This window comes from Ostrinia nubilalis, chromosome 24, assembly GCF_963855985.1.
Source record: "Ostrinia nubilalis chromosome 24, ilOstNubi1.1, whole genome shotgun sequence".
Taxonomy (NCBI): Eukaryota; Metazoa; Arthropoda; class Insecta; order Lepidoptera; family Crambidae; genus Ostrinia; species Ostrinia nubilalis.
This window is the reverse complement of record NC_087111.1, coordinates 9,791,652-9,816,121: the sequence shown is the minus strand read 5'-3', so window position 1 is coordinate 9,816,121 and position 24,470 is coordinate 9,791,652. Positions and strand designations below refer to the sequence as shown.

The window sequence follows — 24,470 nt, the reverse complement described above, 5'->3', positions numbered from 1 at the left end:
AACACAAACCCGTATTCTGTTAGTTATTAATATTTTCAGAGTCGACGCTCAAAATATTAGGTAAGATAATATATTTGGTTTTGAAAAGCATTTTGTTTTGTTTCGTTCACGAAAACATTTATTTACATATTTGTATTTTTTTCTTTGTTTCCATAAACATATTATAACTATTCATCGTATATGAATATGCAATAAACTTAAGGCGGGTTTTCCATCACAAGCGGAGCGAGTTACCTCGTAAAACAAAAATGTAACTATAGGCTGTTTCCACCAACAAAGCGTCGAGCGAAAATGACAAAAAGGACAGAAAGAGTAAAAATTAAAACACTCATCAATACTTCCGAACTCTTTCTTATGGAAAAGCAATTCTATTTTATGTAAATCGCTCACGTGCCCTTTTTAACAGATGGCTAGCGATTAATCCCAATTTAACAGTTTTATAACCATAAAAGTTAGCTCAAGTGTTTAAGAATAGACACTGGATCCTTCTAAAGACACATTTTTTGGGGTACGAACATTTCCTTTAATGAAATGAAGTTTAGAACTGGATTTTCAAATGATACCAATATTGGTGGGAAGTGGGGATGCATACGCTTGAAAGTGTTTGTCGCGGGAAGTGCGATTTTTTGACGCCGAGTGTATTTTCTCGCACTGACCCATGTCACCTTTACCTCATGAACGTGTCAGAGGAAATCAGTAATGAGGTCTTACCTCATGGACAATGAACATGTTAAGAAATTACACCCTTGAGTAACCTTTTTTTTGGCATAATTTATTATGCCAAAATATTATTTTAAAAAACTGTTTAACCGCTTAACTCTCCCATATTAAGGAACCATTCTTTAATGACGGACTATGACGTCATTAGGTCACAAATTCAATGGACTGACAATGTATTGATTTCCAAGCAATAAAAAACCATGAAAATGACCAAAAAAAATCAAAACAAAAAAATCAAAACAAAACATCTAAATAATCATAAATCTTTATTATTTTCAACAATGGCGTAATATTCCAAATAATTGGAAAATCTTATTCAAGGTTTAGCCACAATCAAAAATATTATTTCAGTATTTAACAATTAACTGTATCCGCATACATACACATTAATTGCATTCCTTCCTCTCGCAATTGGAGCGCGATTATGTATATTATAACAGCTCATCTAGCCAAACATAGTACATATATGTGTTTATTGCTGCGCATCTGGCAGCCGTGACGTCACATCGACGCTCTGGTACCGTAGGGAGAGTCTCATTCCAGCGAGGTACGCAGTTAACTCGACCGGGGCACAACCGGGCCGGCGTTTACCCGTGGTCCCCCCAACATGTCCCCCTGGTGGGTCCACGGGTAATTTTTTTTACCCGTTGTCCCACCGTTCTGAACAGTGTTTGCCAGTGGGTCTACGGGTAATTTATTTTGACCATGATCCCACCGCACTAAGTGGCAAACATTGCATGTCACCTATGTCTGGGATGAAATATCAAACGCCGAGAAGGATATGAGTGACTTTAACCCACATGTGTGATGTGAAGATAGTATAAAGATATTATAGTGCCGTACCTACCTATAATTATTTTCTATATTAATTATAGATTTTTTTATAATATTATAGATACCTAGGCTAGGTGACAAGCAATGTTTGCCACTTAGTGCGGTGGGACCATGGTTAAAATAAATTACCCGTAGACCCACTGGCAAACACTGTTCAGAACGGTGGGACAACGGGTAAAAAAAATTACCCGTGGACCCACCAGGGGGACATGTTGGGGGGACCACGGGTAAACGCCGAACCGGGCGTAGAACAAAACTCGTAGAACGTCTCATCTGTTACTAAATTTACTAAAAACTTAGTATACTTTCTTTATGGGAGTCTCTTGTTTATCTTAAATAATAGGTATTGTTCCCTCCTTTTATCTTTGTGAATATGGCAAGAATGCAAAGTAACACGGTGTTTAAGATAAATAAAGTGTTGGTAACTAATAATTTATTTGTACTGTTTTGGTGTTAAAGTGTATTTGTGGCGCATAATATTAAAAAAAGTTAAATTGATGAACTAATAAGTAGTAAAGAAGCTATCCCATCAAAAACAATACTTGTCAAAAAAACCAAGTCTCGCAACTCAGTTGTTCTACGGTAAAAAGTTGTGAGATCCATGTAATACCAAGTCCAGGCCAGGAAATCTTTAACGTTTTACATAAATTATTGACTTGGCCATCGCACTAAATAATTTAATTTACACGTGTTTTCATGCGATGGCCAAGTCAATATATTTATGTAAAACGTTAAAGATTTCCTGGCCTGGACTTGGTATTACATGGATCTCACAACTTTTTACCGTAGAACAACTGAGTTGCGAGACTTGGTTTTTTTGACAAGTATTGTTTTTGATGGGATCTCATTTCTTTTTGTATTTTGTAGACAGCAGTTATGTATCTAGAAAACTGGACCGAAATTGAAAAATTTTACTCGACTTGGCGGTTGCACTACCGTGCCCCCAAATATCATTTCTTTTTGTATTTTGTAGACAGCAGTTATGTATCTAGAAAACTGGACCGAAATTGAAAAATTTTACTCGACTTGGCGGTTGCACTACCGTGCCCCCAAATATTTTAGTTTTTCCTTGATTCATACACCAAACACTACTTATATTCCAAATTTGAAGCTTCTAGGTCTGCTAGAAGTGCCTTAGAGTTTTGATGATCGGTGAGTCAGTGAGTCAGTGAGTCAGTGAGTCAGTCAGTGAGTGACAAAATTAAGTAACTTTGACCCGTTATAATTCTTAAACTACTGGTTCAAATTGAATGAAATTTTAAATATACCGTGTCTTTACAATGCCTGCATAGCTAATGAAAATTCAGCCTTCTAGTTTTATCCACAACGAAGTTACAGGCGGTCGAAAATGGCCTGAATTGCTTCGAGAAAAGGATGGTACGGCCGTGCCGCTTTTTTGCTCGACTTGGTGGGGGCACTGCCGTGCCCCCAGATGAACGAAAAGATGTGAATTATATGCAATCAGCCCATGAATACAGGTAAAGTCACAAGCAAATGCTAGTAATATATATATATATTCAAAATGTACAAGTAAAGCGCTTTCAAATGATACCAAACACGGCATATTTATCTTAACTTTATTTTTTTACTCTGTATGTTTTGTCCGCTAGAGGGCGCCACATTAGATTTTGTGAAACCCCATATAGCCTATAACCAGCGGACAATTTAGACGCTTCTAATGATATGTCATTTGTCGAATTCTGATAAGTAGTTTAGAAGTTACGAGGGAACACATGAACATACATACATACATACATACATACATAGCCTGTCAAAATCATAACCCTCCTTTTGCTTTGCCGTAGTCGGGTAAAAATACATAGATTTTTGAGAAGATAAGCTATAGGTCAGTATAAAAATATTTTCCAGAAATAAAACCAGATAGAGACATATTTTATATTTTATTAATATATTTTTGTACAGTTCTCGTTGTGAAAAAAGGATAATATACATTTTCACTATACAAGGCTTGTGTCAAATTATTTTTATTTGTTGTTTTATACTTATGTTTTTAACTGCTTTTGAGACCTTGTGTAATGTAATAAACAATCCAGTCAAGTTAACTGCGCACCTGGCGGCCGTGACTTCACATTGACGCGAGCGAACGGAGCGAACGCGGGGAGGTGTGCGGGTGAGTGCGAGGGAGAGTCGCATTCCAACGAGGTGCGCAGTTAACCTTAAAGGTTCGACCGGGCGTAGAGCAAAAAGTATTTTAATGTAAAGCCTGGTCTGTGAGCACGTAGAATTTTGTCCAATGACCCCAAGCTACCCATCCTTATCGCCCGCGCGTAATTATATTGCTGTCGCGACTGTACGACGGGCGCCCGCAGTGAGTGTGCGAGCGCGACAGCAACATAATTACGCGCGACCGATAAGGATGGGTAGCTTGGGGTCATTAGACAAAATTCTACGTGCTCACAGACCAGACTATAGCCGTCATCGGTTAAAAGATAAGTAGTGTTGGTAACTAATAATTTATTCGATGAAAGATACTAAGGCTGAGTTGCACGACCTAACTTAGACCGTAACTATAACGATAACCGGTGCTTTTTGTATGGAGTTTGACAGATTTTTGACGCATGTCAAAGTTATAGTAAGATGGCGCAACCCAGCTTAAATCACAGTTTGTACTGTAGCTATTTTTACGTCTCTGAAAAACATAACCCTCCTTCTGACACTGTCGGGTAAAAAGGACATGTATTCGTCTTCTTCTATAAAAAAAACTCATTATATTTTTGCAAGTAGGCTTTTAAAAGCACTTTTACTTCTTCTTTGCCCTAGCCTTTTCCATTATTTGGGGTAGGCTCTGTCATGTTTACATACGTCATTTATTAGTATACTATCGGTCTTATTCATAAAAATTTAAAATAGGTTTATTAGCTTGTTATAGTAAAAATCCCGAAAAGTATTATTCATAAACGTCATATACCGCTAAAAAGCTTTGTAAGTATTCAATACCCGCTTCATAACTTATAACAGGGTCGACCCTACTTTAAACCTCTAATAAAGAGAAATATGGCCGACAAATGTGCAACAGCTGATTTATTTGCGTCCGGTCCGAACCACAGATGAGTCCGAACCGTTTTGACTTGAGGTTTGTTACAGTTGTCGTCCTCTTTTTCGTGTGGCTATTTGCAAGGTTTATAAAGTTAGTAATAAAGTAATGAGGGGATTTTACAATATACGGCGATTTCCTTCTGTCTTGGGGTGTATTGATTGCATTTGCACCCATATGAAAATAAAGAAATATAGTGGTGGGTGACGCAGGTCAATATTATATTAACAGAAAAGGATATTACTCTATGAACGTACAAGTAACTTGTGATGCCGAACTAAAAATAAAATAGACATTGTTGCAAGGTGGCGACAGGTTCTTTTTATTTTTTTCGTTTTCCATGTTTATTTCTATTAAGCAATACAATTTTCTTTGCAAAAATACCACGAAGCACCTCTGCTGCACGAAACACAACACACACAAGCAATAATAACAAACAACAAACAAATGTCATTGTCATTATGTCGTAAGTGACGTTAAACTTTTTTTTTGGGCCGTGGGCCATTGGTTTTGGCATTTTTATCTATGGATTCATCAGAACGACAACATAACAACGCTAAAATGTCTTTTAGCGAGAAGATAGTTAAAATGGGTATATTGAACGTTTATGAATAGAGAATTTTATAAAAGGTTTATTAGCACTAATGAGCATTTTAACTAATGAGCGTTTTAAACCTATTTTAGAGGATTTTTATGAATAAGACTGTATGTATATTTAACTAGTTTATATAACAACGTTGCTATAATCAAGGTATACTCCGTCCAGCTGTTGAGTACAGGTCATCATAATGGGCCTTCTTTTCAGCCATGTAAGGTGTTATTTTAGAATAATTCAGCGCTGGTTTTCCAATTAATTGAAAACTGAGATCCGTGTCGGTCGCTGGCCAGTCACTGTCGTTCTTCACTGGTGATCTGTATGGATGAAAGAAAGAAATTTATAATTTTTAGTTCCAAAATACCTAATTAATTATAATGTACCTACAGATAGTGTGCATTCAGAATCAATTTTTGAACTAAAATGGCATGCCCAAGGGTAGAGCATGATGTTCAGGGGAACATACTGATTAAGTAATATTCTTTTATTAATAAATCAGTTGTACAGGAAGAATTGACAACGTGATACTTTAATATATTAATTGTAGGTGAGTATAGAGACAGTATTAATGTTCGTTGACACATTTAACCATTTATCTATCTCAAAACAATTTAAAAAAATCTTAAGAACCTAACTACATTGCCTACGATGAAAAAATATGCAAAATTGTATAACGTCGAGAACTGTTGTCAAAAAACTGCAGGCGTAGGATTTAAGCAAGCGCAAACATAAATATTTTTACTTCTTACCCAGTCGAAACAAAGTTGGCAATGCTCGTCGTCATAAGTTCTTTCATTTCACTGTCAGTAGTTCCCGACATTTCATCCTCATCAGTTATGGGGCCCAAGAACGAGTTCACCCTGAAGAAATAAGTTATGTCTTCTACATGTCCTGCACCAGTGAAATTCAGCCCAAACGATTCTTTAATGGGACTATGTTGCCCTGTATATGTGAACTGGTACATGTACGTCTTCTCGGCACCAACCGCCAACCTCTGTAGAGACAATCTCTGTGCTAGATACAGGTAGTCCATATCAATTAGCGCTCGCATAAAATCATCCAAGGTCACACGGATAAATTTCACGTACTCTGACCTCTGCTTCGCCAAAAGAATCGGCAGTATCAAAGGATTTACTGAAAACACCAAATTCAACGGCACTATCAACACCGGTGCTAGAGTTAGCGTCGTAGGCATGTTTAATTCTAAAAATCTATTCGTGAAAGAATGACTTTCGTTGTTAGCGAAGCCTAATAGCACAGGGTATTCTTTTCCGATGCCTTCTTCGTATAGTATTTCTGGATCTTCAGGAATCATAGTTGTGAAGTTTTCTTGTGGCTTTTCTATAGTTGGAGTGAATGAAGTGACACCAAAAATGTCTAGGATGACTTTGTTTGCTGCCAATATTTTATCTATCGGCGCTTTGACAAGCTGGTCATGGATCTGCTTTGGTGATAGGAGCAGGTAAGGTATTCTCATCTCCGTGAAGAAAAGTGCGTTGACCACATCTCTGTAGCCTGCGGAGTAGCTGAAGAAGCTAGCGATTCCTTGTCCACTGAAAGCCATGCACCTGAAAATGTCATAATAATTAATTTACGTAACAGTTAGCGTCCATTAATTATATTCATTAATTAGTTAGGACCAGTTAATGAACAATCAAAAGTCAATTAATCAATAAATAGTACTTAGTTTATATGATTTATCAAGTTATAATATGCTAGTGCCTAATTTATCGCCATGGCAGGGATTTACAGCACTGTATGTTGGTATTATTGCAACTGAAAAGATTATGTAGGTACCGGAGTAAAAAGAGGTTCCAATCACATTTTGAGTTTATGCCACCTATTTTTTCAAAAAAAATTTTTATAAAACTAGGCAAGATGCTCACTGTTTGAAGAGTCCGCTCGAAGCAGGCGCTAAGGTCAGCAAATGTGCCATTACGGCACCAGCGCTCTGCCCCCCTACTGATACCATGTCAGGGTTCCCTCCGAAGTTCCTTATGTTCTTCTGAACCCACTTCAGAGCGGCGATGGCGTCTCTCAGACCGTTGTTGCCGGGAAAGTACTCGTTATCCAGACTCAGGAAGCCGAAAACGTGCAGTCTAGAATAGATATGTCAAGAAAATTAACAAATAAATTACTTATTTAGTTCGTTCTTTCGTTTTAGCCAAATAACGTCCGCTGATAGACAAAGGCCTCCCCTAAGGTTCTTCATAATGAACGGTCCTGCGCTGCCCGCATCCATCCGCAGAATTGCTAAAATCAAGTGGCAGTGGCTGGGGCTCATAGCTCGTAGAGACGATGGCCGTTGGGGCAGAAAAGTTCTCGAGTGGCGACCACGGGCTGGAAGACGTAGCGTGGGCAGGCCTCCTACTAGGTGGACCGACGATTTGAACTTATTTAGTACTTAGGCTCTTTCCAAGGGGTCCATATTCGGTTGCATAAAATTTTTTGTCATAATTTAAGAGTGCATAAAGTTTTTTGGCATACTCATCATTTCGCATAACGTTCATACAGAATAATTCATAAGGCATATTTTTTTTGCCATAACCACTTTTATTATAATAATATTTTAGTATATATTTTTTCTGTATTCTTGTTTTTTTAATAACGATTTCTAGGCATAACATTTATTGGCATCTAAACCAATGCCATAAATATTATCATTCATAATATACAAAATACCATAATTTTAACAAATATAAAAATGTTATAAGTTAACAAATATAAATAGACAAGCAAGCATGCAAACAAGCATGCAAGCAAGCAGCAAGCATGCAATCAAACAGCAAGCATGCAAGCAAGCTGCAAGGAAGCATGTAAGCATGCATGCAAGCAAGGATGCAAACAAGCAAACCTGCAAGCAAGCAGCAAGCAAGCAGCAAGCAAGCAGCAAGCAAGCAGCAAGCAAGCAGCAAGCAAGCATGCAAGCAAGCATGCAATCAAGCAGCAAGCACGCAAGCATGCAAGCAAGCAGCAAGCAAGCATGCAAGCAAGCAGCAAGGAAGCATGCATGCAAGCAAGCAAGCATGCAAGCAAACAACCATGCAAGCAAGCATTAGGATTGCCTTATCTCCGGCGCTGCGGGAAGTGCGGTCCTTCCGCTCTGGCGTAACATATACCCGGCATGCCATGCTCGCTTCCGCAGCTTCGGCTTGCTGGTCGCCTTCGGCGACCAGCCTCAGCCGCTCCAGCTCGCACGGCTGCCGGATATATGTTACAGCGAGCGAGGACCGCACTCCCTCCGCGCCTCCGGCTTTTAAATTACACTCTAGTATAGGGCAGACTAGTACCACGTGGAAGAGACCACGGCCAGTCGGGATCAACATAATTTCAGACCAGGCAAGCTTAATGTTGTAAAAGAAATGTGGACTGTATAATAATATGTGCGTTATAATGACAATGATACAGAGAATTTAGTTTTTGCAAATCTATAGGCCGAAAGAATATAAAGGTGGAAGGAGGATCGTTCGCAACATCACAAATACATAATTATTTACTCTTCAATGTTGGTTGCTCTTATAGACAATATTTATGACTTTAAATGTTATAAATAATTAAATTATGTTTATAGTATTTTATTAAAAACAAACTTTATGTATATAAAATTATGTTCTTTACATTTATGATTATTTAAATTATGGTATTGAAAATTAGAGAAAGTTATTATTATGCCTAAGAAACCATTATGCATTTAGAAAACTATGCATATCAAAGTTTATGCGAAAAAACTTTATGCAAATACTGTTATACCAAACTAAATTATGATGAAAAATGTTATGCGTCTAAGAGGGCACCCCTTTCCAAGGTGCTTGTACACGCTCCAAATATAGCTTGCCCTACCACCACTTCGGGATAACATACAGGGTGTCCCAGAATGGGTGAATCAAACTGATACCCCTACCTCCCCAGGTAGCTCTATTAATGTACTATCCCTAAAAAATATATAAAAAAAAAAGCGCATAAGGACATAATTTTTTTTTTAATGAAAATGAATCAGCTTTGCCTAAGTATCTGGCTATAATTGCTGCGTTTGGAGTTTATTTGTCCTTGTTTCTTACTAATATTAATTGTACATGATCTGTAAACAAACTTTTGAAAATAATGACTAGATTTCGAGTTTGGAGCACATTATTTAAAAAAGAAAAATTTTAAAATATTTTTAGGGATAGTACATTAGTAGAGCTACCTCCCCTATCAGTTTGATTCACCCATTCTGAGTCACCCTGTATAGGCTGGTGCTGAGAAGTGGCGGTAGAAACTCATGCCCGTTTTCACCATCAATCCCTAATTTTCAAGTGACCCCTATGAAAACAAAATTCCTATTATGTGTTACCATAGGGGTCACTTAAAAATTAGGGATTTATGGTGAAAATATAAATAGGTTAACTGAGAAACTAAGGTAAGCTACTCAGTTAACCTTGAGTCAACTAGTTTACTGACTAATCTGATCAGATTGCGCTGAAAGGCACGTAGATTGATTTAATAATTATTTTGCAACCTCTAAGAGAAAACATTCCAAAATTGGGGTGAATTTTAAGGGATTGAATGAAACGAGGGTCAATAGTGTAACGCGAGCGATGCTACGGGCAAAAGCAAGTATCTATTGCATCGATGAATTTTTTTAAGTTCAAGTTTCAACAAAGTAAAACCAGAACCTATAACAAAACACTTAACTTTATCAGTTAACTTGTTAAATATGTAAGTATCTACTAATTTTATTGACATGACGTATAGCAATGGATTTTCAAGGTTCTTCCTTAAGTTTATCTCGTGCAATTTCAGTAAAACTGACATTAACTCATTCGACCAATTTTTTTATCAGTTTCATGCTCTTTAAAACTAACACCAAGAATTTTTCAGAAATGTAGAGTCAAATAACGACCTTATTGCATGTTGTGAGATGGTATTTAAAGAAACGGGATTCAAATAACCTTAAAAAATACACATGAAATATCAAATGTTTAACTACACGGGACTATTCCCACCTCTCGTTCCCACCGCTGCAACTCCTGTGTAACCAGGATCTACAGCTTGGCCTCCAATAAAAACCCAACCAGTGAAGGTCAAGTTTGTCCCGGGGGAAAGGAAAACTGTCATTGGACCCGCAACGTAGTCAATCAAATGCTTACCTATAGTTGATGGTGACCAAAATGACGTCTTTGGTGACCAGGTACTCTGGTCCATGCAAGTCGGGATCCCCTGAGCCCATCGCAAAACCACCTCCATGTATCCAAAACATGATGGGCAGGAGTTCAGTGTTATTCGAGCTGTCTGAGATGTTGGGAAGGTTCTTGTATGGCACGTGGATGTTGATTCGGATGCAGTCCTCGCTCATACTCCTAGGCTGCATCAGGGATTTGTAGAAGACGTCCGTTTGAGGACAAATGGGGCCAGTTTCTGTTGCGTTGAAGACTCCATCAAAGGTCTCGGGTGGTTGCAGCTCCTGGAAAGTATAGTCGAGATCTGTGGTGGTGTAGAAGAGATAAGTATTAGAAGGCTATAGGGCGATATGTAGTCCACATATAAATCTTTTGGACAATTTCACACAGCGCCAGCTAGCCCCAAAGTAAGCAACTTAATGCTTGTGTTATGGGTGCTAGCTTAACGGATATACTACTTATATACTTTTTTTTAAATACATAAATATTATACATAGGCACACCCAGACCCGTCACAGAAATTAAAATTCATCATTTCAATTTCTGCTCGGCCGGGAATCGAACCCGGGACCTCTCGGCATAGTAGTCCGTTCTGAACCACTACACCAAACGGCCGACAAAGGACCTCCCATGCCAAGGCCAGGGTCGGGGATGTAGGCTGATAAATTAGAGAGGGTCTTTCTAATGCAGTGGAGACTAAGGCTAAGTTGCACCATTTTACTTTACTTTAACAAACGTCAGAAATCTGTCAAACTCCATACAAAAATCACCAGTTATAGTTATGGTTAAAGTAAGATGGCCTAAATGATCTGAACCTGACTTGATGATGACGGACGTATCTAGTCAGTTCGTTATATCTATCGTTTATGAAATTCAGCATATGATTTGGTGAAGGTCGCTGGAAACACTTGGACGCACTGCAGGACCGGTCATTGTCGAAATCCTTGGAGGAGACCTTTGTCCAGCAGTGGAGTTCCTTTGATTGAAACGACGACGAAATTCTATGGAAAGTAGGGATATTTAGGAATCATCCAACATACCTTGAACCGCAGTTCTCCTAGAGGCGGCTTGGCGTACCGGATCCCTCTGAAGCTGGCGTAGTCCACCCCATTGTTGGCCTTCCTGATCCTCCCACACACATACCCCTGCTCGGTCTTGGCGGCCACCTCGCAACCGGTTAGATCCGGGTCGGCGCAAAGACATGCTATAAACACGAGGAGAAAACCTCTTTAAAACAACTGGAGAAGGGGATTGGGGGTTCCCTCGAAGCCGGAGAAGCTCGCTCGTGACGAATGTCCGAGCTAGGACAATAACTCACGGCTCCGTTTCTTTCTTCTTCTTTCTCACTAAAGGCGTCCGAGAGTCCCATATAATAACCCACTGGCCGTCCCCATCACCAGAGGGTATGCGCAAAGCATTTCCCGACGTTAAAAAAAAGAGGCATAGATACGAAATCCCATAATCAAAAGTGGTGCGTCCCAGCCCAGGCGCCAAGCTATTCGCCTTTTGATTACGTACGGAATTACTACTACCTTAATAACAGTAGGGTAGGAGTCCATAGAGTAAAGATACCGGTATTCGGCATTACAAGTTTTACAGGCTTTTTACAATAATAACGCCTTTCGAAGTAATGAAATGAAACATTTAAGAAAAAAAGTTTAAAAATACTTAAATGCCAACATAATTATTATAAAAAAAAATTAAAGAAAGGAAATATTAAAATCCCGTTTTACGGTTTTATGAACATTTTCCGAAACACCTTTATTGTCTCAAACAGTCCAGCTCTAAATAAATGCAAATTAGGTTGTTGCACTAATTAAACCATCTTAATTAGGTATTCTTTCCTTGATGCATTGACGTATTTCGCGTCTACTTTTGAAATAGTGTTTGCATTTCTTTCGCACATGTGTAAAAAAAACTCTTTAACACGTTAAAGAGTTTTTACGTAGGTGATAAATATGTAAATAAAAAATCCTTTATTACCTAGAATAATAATATGATTACAAATGGTTATGAATAGAATAGAATACAAGTTTCTAGCTTATTGTATCGTGATACAATATAGTGCAAATAATAAATAACTGATCATTGGATGACTGGATGTGTATGCTAGGGCTGTTACGGAAAAAAATTGGAAAAGAGTAATTGTTAAAAATCTATTTGTTAACAATTTTAAAAGTAGACATCACTTATTCGTTAATTAATCCGCTATTCGCACTTATAACCTCGTTATTTAACAATTATCTATAGATTAACGTCCATTATATTGTCTATTACACACTACCAACCTAATGCCACTTGAAAGAACCTCGTTTTTAAATAATTATAATTTTAATATTACTGAAATTCAGTTTATAATCCAAAAATGCCTTATACAGGGTGGAAATGTTAAATGATCTCACTCGATTATTTCTAAACTATACAAGATATCAAAAAACTGATTACTGATTCTCAAAGTGCTTCACAAGCTCTTTCAAACGGTACCAATAATAGGTTTCATAATCAACTGGATCTATCCAAAAAATCAATGTTTCCAGCTTCCATACATTTAGTAAAACCATATAATATTAAAAACTATACAAGATATTCAAAAACTGGTTAATGATCCTGAAAGTGCTTCACGAGCTCTATCCAACGATACCAATAATAGTTTACAAAATTAACTGGATCCATCCTAAAATTCAATGTTTAAAGTTTCCATACATTTAGTACAGCCACTGTCATGGCACTCATGTCTTGATAATATTATAGCAAGTAAAGCCTAAAACCAATGTTTTCCATGAATAATTTTAAAAAAGAATTCAATTTACGAGTTCTTTTTAAGTGTTTATTGTTTAATAAAAAAAAATTAATACTTCTTATTTTGTTTGGCTGGCATACATTTAGTATGGAGGCTGAAAACATTTAATTTTCGGATAGATCGAGTTAATTCTGTAACCTATTATTGGTACCGTTGGATAGAGCTCGTGAGGCACTTTCAGTATCAGTAACGAGTTTTTCGATATCTTGTATAGTTTAGAAATAATCGAATGAGATCACTTATCGTTTCCACCCTGTATATTATTTAACACTAGATGGCTCAGCGAATTTCGTACCTCCCAGTCAATTAATGTGTGAAATGAGATGTAAATTGAGGAAATTGTGTGCGATATGAAGTGTAAATTGCAAAAAATAATAGAGTAAAAAAAATTAAGTCTTGTCTTTAGGGATGTTATGGATATGTAGTTATACGGTTATGGATACGGTTGTGGATATAGGAATAATATTATACTGGTTTCGGTTACGGTTACGGATTTTTTTTAATTTCGGATATCCGAAAGTTTCGGTTACGGTTTCGGATATATTTTTATTTCGGATATCCTAAAGTTTCGGTTGCGGTTACGGATATCCATAACATCCCTGATGTCTATCAACGCTATTGTACGATTCTAATGGTGAAAGAATTTCTCAAATCGGTCCAGTAGTTTCTGAGCCTATTCAATTCAAACAAATAATAAATCAAATCTATTTATCTACCTTTATCATAGTGTAGAAGCGCAGACAATGCTTTTTTAACCAAACCATGTGTTGAAAAAAATTAGTTACCTAAGTATGTATCATTTAGTAATTATAATAAAATACTTACCCGCACAAGATAAAAGTAAAACACCCAACACTTTAAATGCTAACATTACTGTAACACACGCTCAAATGGCATTAAAATAAATTCTTTTTAATTATATAGTAGTTTACTTTTGCACAGCTGGTTTTAGGCTAATGTCTGCCAATTATACATAATTGTTTTCTACCAATCATTTCACGTCATGGTCAGATGTCGTAGACCTGAGTAAGATTAGCAGTATCATTACATTAAAACATGTAACAATACCAGAAATACGAAAAACTGTCCAAACGTCAGGCAACGCAAAGTGGGTGGTGGTTCATTATTATACTCGTAGTAATACAAAACACAGTGAAACGAGAGACCTCCATAACTGGAACTCATCTGAGGTCCCGACTTATAGTAGGTTATTTTATTTTTGCACCTCTATAACTGAAATAACCTGTATTCTGACCTCTATTTATGGAAACCTCTGTAAATGGGACAGATATTTATTTATACCTGGATATCTGAGACACTGGGTAAGTGAAATACCTCTATAGTGAGACTTTGCAGGTTGTTAGGAGTTAGAACTTAATAATATTTAGTCTGCCACGAGGGGTTAACGGGCTTTTGCAACATTTTTCTTTACTGCTCCGCCCCTATTGGTTGTAGGATGATGCCTAAAGCCTTCCTCGATAACTGGACTATCCAACACAAAAGTAAAAAATAAAAAAACACTACATCTTTATAATATTAGTATAGATTTGCATACATTATCTTGTGTGTCATTTCCCGTAATCTGACTTAGTTTATTTTATTGTTAGGAAAAAAGACAGCATTTTATAAAATTCATAGAATTACTAATTAAACTTCACATTTTCCCAAAGATTTTAAACAAATAGTTCTTACATAAGCATCGTTATCCGACGATTTCATTTACTTAGCATAAATCTATTTACGTTATGTTCCGAAGTGTTGATTAAAATCAATTAAAATGGTAAGTAATTTACAATTGATAACACTTGATTACAATACCTAATTGAAAGACAGTTCAAGGATTAATTGTGAATAGATAACGCTACTGCTGGGCAGGTCTGCTAAGTGGACCGACGATCTGGTGAAGATCGCGGGAAGCACCGGTGTGGGCAGCACAGGTCGTTGTGGAAAACCTTGGGGGAGGCCTTTGACAGCAGTGGACGTCATTCGGCTGAAACGAACGAACGAATGAACTGCTGGCTATTGCTCCTTTAGAGTCATAAGATGTATGGAATTCCTCGGCTGGTGGGCGTGGTCGGTTATGATATAGGTACTGGTGCATACTACCTGTCCATCATGTAGGTTCGACGTACATTCAGTACCTCAACTCAGTGAGGCAACTACGTAGTATAATAATTCGTGACAAATAAGTGGCCAAAAAGTTGACAACACAACCTATTTCAATGAGCGCTATCGTTTTAGCGCTCACCAGTTAGTGCCACTGTAGAGTAAGGTCCTGTCACTTTCTAGTAGCGAAGACAGTGGCACCAACTGGTGAGCGCTAAAGTGGTAGGAGGACTATCGCATTTGCACTCATCAAGATGGCGCCACTGTAGAGTAAGGTCCTGTCAATCGCCGGGGGTGCCAACTGTTAAGTATAAAAACGATAGCCCTCATTGTAACAAAGACGTGTTGCGAACTTATTGGTTACTTTGGGTGTCACAAACTATTTGACGCTGGCTGTACAAACATACCTAGACATACTAATTTTATTTGCAAAGGAACTTTGTTTGATTGACTCTGTAAATCTTTGGATTTGTCACGGTTCCTTGAGATTCTCAATTTGACCATGATCATTTTCTACTACATAAGTATAAAATTCAGCCAATTTTCGTTTCTAAATTGTTCTGAATTCAGATTTAATTCATTTTGACAGTCGAATTCAGGACAAATCGGATCCAGACTGCTATTAGGTAGGTACTCATTACAGTTTAATCATAGAGACGGGCTTCAAACCTAAAGAAAAACATGAAATAGTTTTTATAGAGATTTCAAGAGCCGACTTCTTGAAAGGAAAGAAAGATTTCCCGTCTTTTTGTGAAAGAAAAAAATCCACTGGAAAAAGCTAGTCATGTTATTTACGTTTGATATGAATTCCTAAAAAACGTTATGTCGGAAAATTCAATTTCTGTGACAAGACAAGCATAAGGTCCAAGCAGTCCATCCCACATTTTATTAAAAAAAAAATGGAATGGAATGGAATGAATTTTTGCACGTCTGTGATCAGACTAAACACATGATCCTATTTTAATATTGTCACCCTGTATTACTGTGTTTTTAGCAAATAAACGTTTTGAATTTGAATTTGAATTTGGAAAAATATGGAAAAATGTAGGCAGTCACTTACATAAGAGGGGAATGACATAGACAAAATTAAAAAAAAATACAATGAGAAATGTAGGAAATGACAAATGAAAAATAAAAATAGCTTAAAAAAAGTAAGAAACGATTTTAACAAGTTTCTGCGACAGATAAGTAGGTGTAGTCGCTTTCTTAATTTGCTGTTTTTAAACAATTGGAGTGATATTTTGAAATAATGGCTCTACCTAATGAATATTGAATAATTTGGCAGTTCTTTTTTGGTTACCGTATTTTAATTGGCAGACAGTGGCGACTGAGTTCGTACATTCCGGCATTTATTTTGCACTCGGTAAATATGTACCTCATAGCAACAGGCAAAAAGTGTAAACAATTGAAGGACACGACTAAAGATTTCAATTGTTTTAGTAGTATTTGTCTATTGTTACGCACGATACAACTGGTACAACTTTAGTACTAATGTCCTCGTCAAATATTTCGTGACACTCAAAGTAGCCAAAAAGTTCGCAACACGTCTTTGTTACAATTGGAATAAGGTTGTGTTGTCAACTTTTGGACCACTTTGGGTGTCACGAACTATTTGACGCTGACTGTACTGCCGATTTGGCACTGTGGTTGGAAAGTAGATTTCTGAGGTAAGTAGAGGTTGTGCATGAAGTATAGTGTAGGTACATACGATACATTACATTCAATTCATTTTTTTTTTTGTTTTTTAGACTAGTCGATACTACGCTTCCGCGCAATCTATGCACATGTCGTGGCAGCTTTTAATTAAGGCTACACTATAAACACGTATTGTTTTCAATGTATTTTTTTCCAGTTAATTGTGTATGTCTTGTTAGCTGTCCTTAAATAAATAAATAAATACAGCCTGTAAAAAAGACAAACCTCTGGAATCTGGAAGAGCGTGATTATGGTGCCCAAATGGCATTTCAAAAATCACTTCTAACATTGTAGGAGATAATTTGTGTCTGATTATTGAACTACAGTCGGTGTCTTATCGAAAGGATGCGCAATGCCAAAATACAAGGGCGTCCGCGGAAGACCAGCTTCTTGACGTGCCTTTACGATCATGTCACGATAAATCCTGAGCGGTAGCCTATTGACGCAGTGGCTCAGTAATTGTTATTGTTCTTGTAGTATTGTTGCTGTTTTATGAGCACTTACTGTGTCCATGATAAATGTAGTTTTTCTGAGATTAAACGAGTTTTGGGCGTTGTTTTGTAATACGGAAATTTGCTTGATGGACACGTCAAAAAATTAAAATCTTGGAAAACTTAATATTCTGTATTCAGCTACATTTTCATACTCCAAGGGCGATTTTAAAGAGTTTGTTACAGTATTTGATATTATCCTTCATGTATGGTGTTAGGGTTGTGAAGTTGTATTTGAAGGGCTTCTCTATATGCTGGTACCTCAGGTCCTCTTGACAGGGAGGCCAGTCGCTCTCATTTACTGCTGGCGACCTGAAAGGAATATTTTATTCATCATCATCATTTCAGCCACAGGACGTCCACAGCTGGACATAGGTCTCCCCCAATATCGTTTACCATGGGAGAGAGTTGCAATACTCGCCACAAGAAATTAACTTTGAACGATATTTCAGAATATGGACTATTAAAACACGTAACACCAGCTTTCCGTTATTCAGTAAAAGTAGGTATAGCACTTAAAAATAGTGCCACCAAAATTAATGATAAGTTAGTTAATAATCTTGGAGTATAATAATGTATAGAGAATATAACCTTACCCATTGATAACGAAGTTAGATATCATTGTAGTCATCCAGTCCTTCATTCGACTGTCATCATCAGAATGCGCTAACTCATTCAACTCAGTCTGGGGCCCAAGGAAGGCGTTCAATCTGAAGAAATACGTGATATCTTCTAGATGAGCAGCTCCTGGATATGTCATATTAAATCTCAGCTTAAGAGGATGTTTCTTTGATTTATAATCGAACTGATAGAAGTAGGTTTTTGCTGAACCAGTCGCTAGCCTCTTTCGAGCTAGTCTTTGCGCTGGATACGTATAAGACAAGTCCGTTACTGAATTAAGGAATTTGATCAGAGTTATGTTCGTGTAGTTAAAGTATTTCGCCAGCTGTATAGTCGTCAGAACTGGTATCGTCTCCAAGTTAGCCGCCATCAGCAAGCTTAGAGGCAAAGTCAGCGCTGGCATCATCTTCAATTTTTCCGCCATGTGTACTTCCTTTAGCCGTGGATACAGAATAATTCCTTCGTTGCTACACAAGCCTATGATTGTAGGATACTCTTTTCCAGCGCCCTCATTGACTAGTTCTTCTGGCTCTTTCGGTAGGACGGTCGTGAAGTCTGGTTGTGGTGTTTCTATAATAGGGACAAATGCTACTACGCCCAATACGTCCAGAATAGCTTTTTGTCCATACATGAGTCTCTCTAAAGGGGCAGCCACGAGATCGTCGTGAACCTTCTTTGGAGGCTGCAGAGGATTTATCCCAATAGCAATGAAGAAGATGGCATTGACAATACTAGCATATTTTCGGGAGTAACTGAACATTCCGTAAGCAGATTGCCCACTCAGTGCTGCTACTCTGAAAGTAAATAATAATACTAGTTTGATTATGTACCTTCATAAGGAATAAGGAACAACGAATCGAGGCTATACCACAGAATATTAATAAGTACTGCTATACTTCAAGTCAAATTCTTCTTTGTTTTCCCAAGAATATAAGAATTCTTGGGGTTTAATAACTGAGGTTACAAGACTGGTTACAGAAGATATTATAAGTTTTCTACAAGTGTTTGACAAGGCTCAAAGAGAGCTCTCGTGTAAATGCTAGCCAGTTGGCACCACTGTAGAGTAAAGTCTTGTAAATGTACTTTGTCTTTTTGCGAATCTGTCCTTATGCGAATCTGTCGTTTTGAGAATCTGTCCTTATGCGAAAAAAAGGTCCTGTTACTTGCCAGTGGTGTCAACTGCTTAGTACAAAAACGATAGCCCTCATTAAACCATTCGGATTCTGTATCCACTATTCCACCACAAAAGCTTCTTCAAAAAACTCAGCAGTTAGTTTTATAACAGCCTTACATACTGTTTAAATAGTCCTTTCGAGGCAGGTGAGACTGAGATCATATGGGCCAGGACACCACCAGCGCTCTGTCCAGCCAACGTCACTCTATCAGGGTCTCCTCCAAAATTCCTGATGTTTTTCTGGACCCATTTGAGGGCCGTGATGCAATCCCTTATCCCGTTGTTTCCTGGGATGTATTTGTTTCCCAGGCTGAGGAAGCCGAATACGTTGAGCCTGTAACATTTATAAATATTTATAGTAGCGTATTTTAGGGCCCTTAACTCTCTTTAGGGCACTTTTTGTAACGAAACGAACACCAAAAGGAGACTTGGATACGCACCTATAATTGATTGTGACTAGGATTATCTCTTTAGTCATCAGATACTCTGGGCCATAGAAATCCGGGTCCCCAGAGCCATAGTTTAATGATCCCCCATGGATCCAAAAGAAGACTGGCAGGAGTTGCTTGGTACTGTCAGCTGAAATAAGTAATACAACAATATTTATGTGCAATCCGGTCAATTTAACTGCGCACCTGGCTGGAATGCGACTCCCTCGCACTCATCAGGATACCTTCCCGCGTTCACCCCGTCCGTACCAGAGCATTGATGTGACGTCACGGCAACCAGGTGCGCAGTTAACTTGACCAGGTTATCTTCCACTGTATAGTATGTTTTTAAATAGGCATAGATGAATGAGTAGGTCCCTGCGGTAGTGTTTTTGTTTCGTGAAAACTTCCGCGTTGTGTTCCGAGATGTGCTTCAGAATAAAATATACATCGTAACATACAGCTATATTATTACGTCACATGTCACCCGCCCTCACTGCGCTTCTTCCGTAAAACCATTTAGATAAGTAGGTATATGTCTGTACAAGATATTAGCCAACGCCTGATGGTACAATATAGCTTTGGTGGTAAAAAACAAAATATTTGCTCTTTGTTTACTACACCACACAAGACAATACGTAATACGAGTAAGTACGTACGTACATAAATGGTTATAGGAGCTGGTACTGTAATACTTGTGCAGACTTTAAATTCGGTTTAATACTTACCATCAGGTGAGATACAGGCCAAGAGCTTCCTCGTTGTGGATAAAAAAAATACAAAATGTCTACGCCCCGCACATGCCCCATGTCAATGTAAATATTATAACTTACATCTAACGTCAGGAAAGAACTTGTATGGCACGTGAATGTTGATCCGAATGCAGTCTTCGCCCATGGACCTGGGTGCCATGAGCGGGCCGAAGAAGATGTCCACTTGTGGGCAGATGGGGCCTGTTTCTGTCGCGTTGAAAACTCCATGAAAAGGATCGGCTGGTCGCAGTTCCTGAAGAAAATTACAATTTTGTACAAAGAAGAAATACAAAGACTTATGGACTGACGAAGTAACGAACTTTGGTGGGTCAACTAGCTGCCATTGGAAACAAAATTAATTTTAGAAAAGTAATAAATCTTTGTGGAAATCCTTGGGGGAGGCCTTTGTCCAGCCCTGGACGTCTTTCGGCTGAAACGAACGAACGAAAGTAATAAATCAGAAATAAGGGTTAGTAGCGTCTTGTAGAGAGTCAGTGTCCCGAACTCCCAATTATCTCCCTTACAACAATTTGCGAGAAAAAATTTAGCGAGTCAATGTCTATCTGTTGCAATTGAACACAACACTAGTGAAGTCACCCTCCGGATGTGACCCCATCTCTAGCCCTCTCTCCGCCATACTTTTTCCTACTGCGAGCATACTCTTTTGTAAATCCATTGAGAACAATTATTACACATACTTATTTAAACTTTCAGTCTTTTAATTATTACTTCAGGTTATGGGCCCAGCCCCTGAAAGTAAAATTTTTTGTAAAAAGTTTAATTCCGAAAAGTACCGCGTAAAAATAGTTGAGGTTAGGTTGCCGCAGATAGTTTTCTTTCAGCTTATTTCAGCTAAAAGTACAATTCAGTTTCCGAGGCAATGTCGACAAATACAGTTCACATTGACAAACTGACCGGGAGAGAAAACTACAACACATGGAAATTCGCCGTAAAGTCATACCTCGAGCTAGAGGAGTTGTGGGAATGTATCGAAAATGAGGACGGCGTGGTAAATCCGAAGCTAGACCTGAAAGCTAAGTCAAAAATAATTCTGCTCGTGGATCCGATCAACTACATACATATCCAAGATGCAAAGACTTCAAGACAGGTATGGCTAAATTTACAAAACGCATTTGAGGACTCTGGTTTGACCCGAAGAGTAGGTTTACTCCGAGATTTAGTAAACACGACCTTAGACGGATGTTCAAACGTAGAAGAGTACGTAAATAAAATAATTACCACAGCTCACAAACTGAGAAATGTAGATTTTAAAGTCGACGATGAGTGGTTAGGAACTTTAATGTTAGCGGGTTTACCAGACCAGTATAAACCAATGATTATGGGTCTTGAAAGCTCCGGTGTCAAAATTAGTGCAGATTCAATTAAAACTAAATTGTTGCAAGAGGTCAAAACGGAATCTGATACTACAGTATTGTACACAAAGCCAAGAAACCCCCCAAAGAAATATAGTAACCCCACTAATAATCAGAATAAATCCCGAGGACCCCGTTGCTACAGTTGTAACCGATATGGACATTTGAGCAAAAATTGTTTCTCTAATAAGAAAGATTCTTCAAATGCTAATAAGAATTTTACTGCAGTTTTTTCAGCCAACACACAGAATGACAATGATTGGTATGTGGACTCTGGCGCATCCATGCATATGACGAGAAGATCTGATTGGTTGTATGCGGTAAAGACACCTCCGATACAAAGTATAAAGGTGGCCAATAACTCTTCAGTCACTGTACAGAAGATGGGAAATGTGGATCTCAATCTCTGCTGTAATAATGGTAAAAGAAACACTGTCCAGGTGAGAGACGTTTTATTTATTCCTGAGCTCAGTGCTAACTTGCTGTCGGTTAGTCAGCTAGTGAAGAATGGATGTCATGTCAACTTTCATAAAACTGGCTGTAATATTTACAATAAAGAGAAACAATTAGTAGCAACGGCGAGACTAACCAACAACATGTATAAATTGATTATTGCTGAAGGGAATGCATATGTTACTACCACTGATAGTTCTGAAACATTAGATGTTTGGCACCGTAGAATGGCCCACCTGAATTACAATGATGTGAAAAAGCTAGTAAATTGTACTGAAGGAGTGAAAATTACAAAAATTGATAGTAAAGCATGCATACCCTGTATAGAAGGAAAGCAAACTAGATTTTCTTTCAAAAACGAAGGTTCAAGAGCAACTTCACAACTTGAGGTCATACACTCAGATCTCTGTGGCCCCATGGAGTGTGTTCAAGGGAGGATGTTGCAATTGAACACAACACTAGTGAAGTCACCCTCCGGATGTGACCCCATCTCTAGCCCTCTCTCCGCCATACTTTTTCCTACTGCGAGCATACTCTTTTGTAAATCCATTGAGAACAATTATTACACATACTTATTTAAACTTTCAGTCTTTTAATTATTACTTCACTATCAAAACCAAATCCTGCTCACAATATTGATTTAGATTAATGTGATCATCAAATCTTTACGAAACGTGCATCCGTAAATTCTAGGAATTTCCAAGGGTCAAATTCGACGCAATACTCGCACTGCCCGAATACGCCCCGCTTATTCCCCAAAAAATTATCAGCTTTAGTTGAATACCTTAAATCTAAGTCTCCCAAGAGGCTGCTTGGCGTAAGGGATCCCTCTGAAGCTGGCGTAGTCCTCCCCATTGGTGGCCTTCCTCCTCCTCCCACACACAAGCCCCTGCTCGGTCCTCGTGGCCACCTCACAGCTGGATACATCCAAATCGCAGAGGCACGCTACAAAGATTTGTGAGTCAAGCATCATCAGCATATTTTTTGATTGTAATCAAATCAAAGTTTCTTGGTAAGACTAGGTACCTACTAACATTCCCAAGCCGCTTTCGGCTACGGTAACTGCGACATAATTCCTTTAGTCCGCAATAAGAGGGCTACGCTGGGCTGCCCTATCATGTGCCCTCACATGGCTACAGTAGCCAATCTTGTTGGTAAACGTGCGCGAACAACGTCGACACGTTAGGACACCGCTGATGTAGTTGTAGGTGATAGCCGCTGCTGGTCTGGCTTTAAGGTACCTACTACAATAGTACTTACCAATCGTCTAATCTCTAAAGAAAAAATATGAGACTAAAAATAGTTTTGCCTTTACATGTCTCATAATATTTTTGTCGTACCAGATGCAGAACGCCAATAATATTTGAAAAGAAGAAGAAAGAGAGCCCTTAAAAGATGCCTTTACATGTCTGATAGTCTTTTTACTCTTTTTGCTCAACTGACTCCAATATTTCGACTGTTTGAGACCAACATTTAGCAAGCGCTGAGAAAAAGCGCCGCAACAAACTCAGTCAACACTGTCTGCCAGTTGAAATAAATAAAAAATAACACTACACACCCACTAAGTAATAGACCATAACCATACGAAGTATGTACTTTAGCAATTACATACTACACTCGGCATCAAATAAATCGCACCTCCCGCGACAAGCACTTATCAAACGTATGCATCCCCACTTCCCACCAACATTGGTACCATTTGAAAGCCTAGTTCTAAACTTCATTTCATTAAAGGAAAGGTTTTTACCCCAAAAATGTGTCTTTACAAGGATCCAGAGTCACTTCTTCAAAAAATAGGTAGTTACGCTATAGCCATTTTTTATGACTATAAAACTGTTAAGTTGGGATTAATCGCTATCCATCTGTTAAAGAGGACACGTGAGATCTTTATTTGGTTTTATAACCATAAAAATTGGTCTAATTGATCCCAGAGGTGAGCCCAAAGTGAGGTCTATTTTCAAGTCACATTTATGGTATATGTTACTCATTTATTTAGAAATGAAATGTATTTTTCTTGAAGGATATTTATTGGGCTTTCAAATAACACCAATATTGATGGGGTACCATGATTGTGTCAGAAGAAAATCTTTAAAGTTCGCGTCGCGGAAGGTGCGGTTTATTTGATGTTGAGTGTATTAGTCTATGCCAGTCTCTAAACTACGGTCCGCGGGCCATATCGGGCCTGCCACTGCCAAGAATCCGGCCCACAACAGC

The 24,470-nt window shown here is 38.2% G+C and overlaps 1 protein-coding gene across 1 annotated transcript; it reads right to left on the bottom strand.

The window, feature by feature from the left end:
• Positions 1–3,440: 3,440 nt before the first annotated feature.
• On the bottom strand, positions 3,441–23,226 carry LOC135083665 (uncharacterized). The gene is made up of 13 exons (XM_063978373.1): positions 23,041–23,226; positions 20,512–20,683; positions 19,691–19,829; positions 19,372–19,584; positions 18,052–18,870; positions 17,640–17,767; positions 13,989–14,048; positions 11,404–11,567; positions 10,334–10,647; positions 7,091–7,303; positions 5,954–6,772; positions 5,319–5,521; positions 3,441–4,397 (listed from the first exon to the last, which is right to left on the bottom strand). Exons 1-12 carry the CDS (start codon positions 23,224–23,226, stop codon positions 5,356–5,358), a joined length of 3,393 nt encoding a protein of 1,130 aa, XP_063834443.1. The 3' UTR covers positions 3,441–4,397; positions 5,319–5,355.
• Between the last annotated feature and the right edge of the window lie 1,244 nt (positions 23,227–24,470).

Excerpts from the sequence above, each read along its gene's own strand:
- LOC135083665 (XM_063978373.1), bottom strand. The coding sequence starts at position 23,226 with ATGCTTGACTCACAAATCTTTGTAGCGTGCCTCTGCGATTTGGATGTA. Across the intron at positions 18,871-19,371 it reads TCGAAAGGACTATTTAAACA|AGTAGCAGCACTGAGTGGGC; the intron begins GTATGTAAGGCT and ends ATTTACTTTCAG. Across the intron at positions 14,049-17,639 it reads GAAGGATAATATCAAATACT|CGTGTGTTACAGTAATGTTA; the intron begins GTAACAAACTCT and ends ATGCCATTTGAG.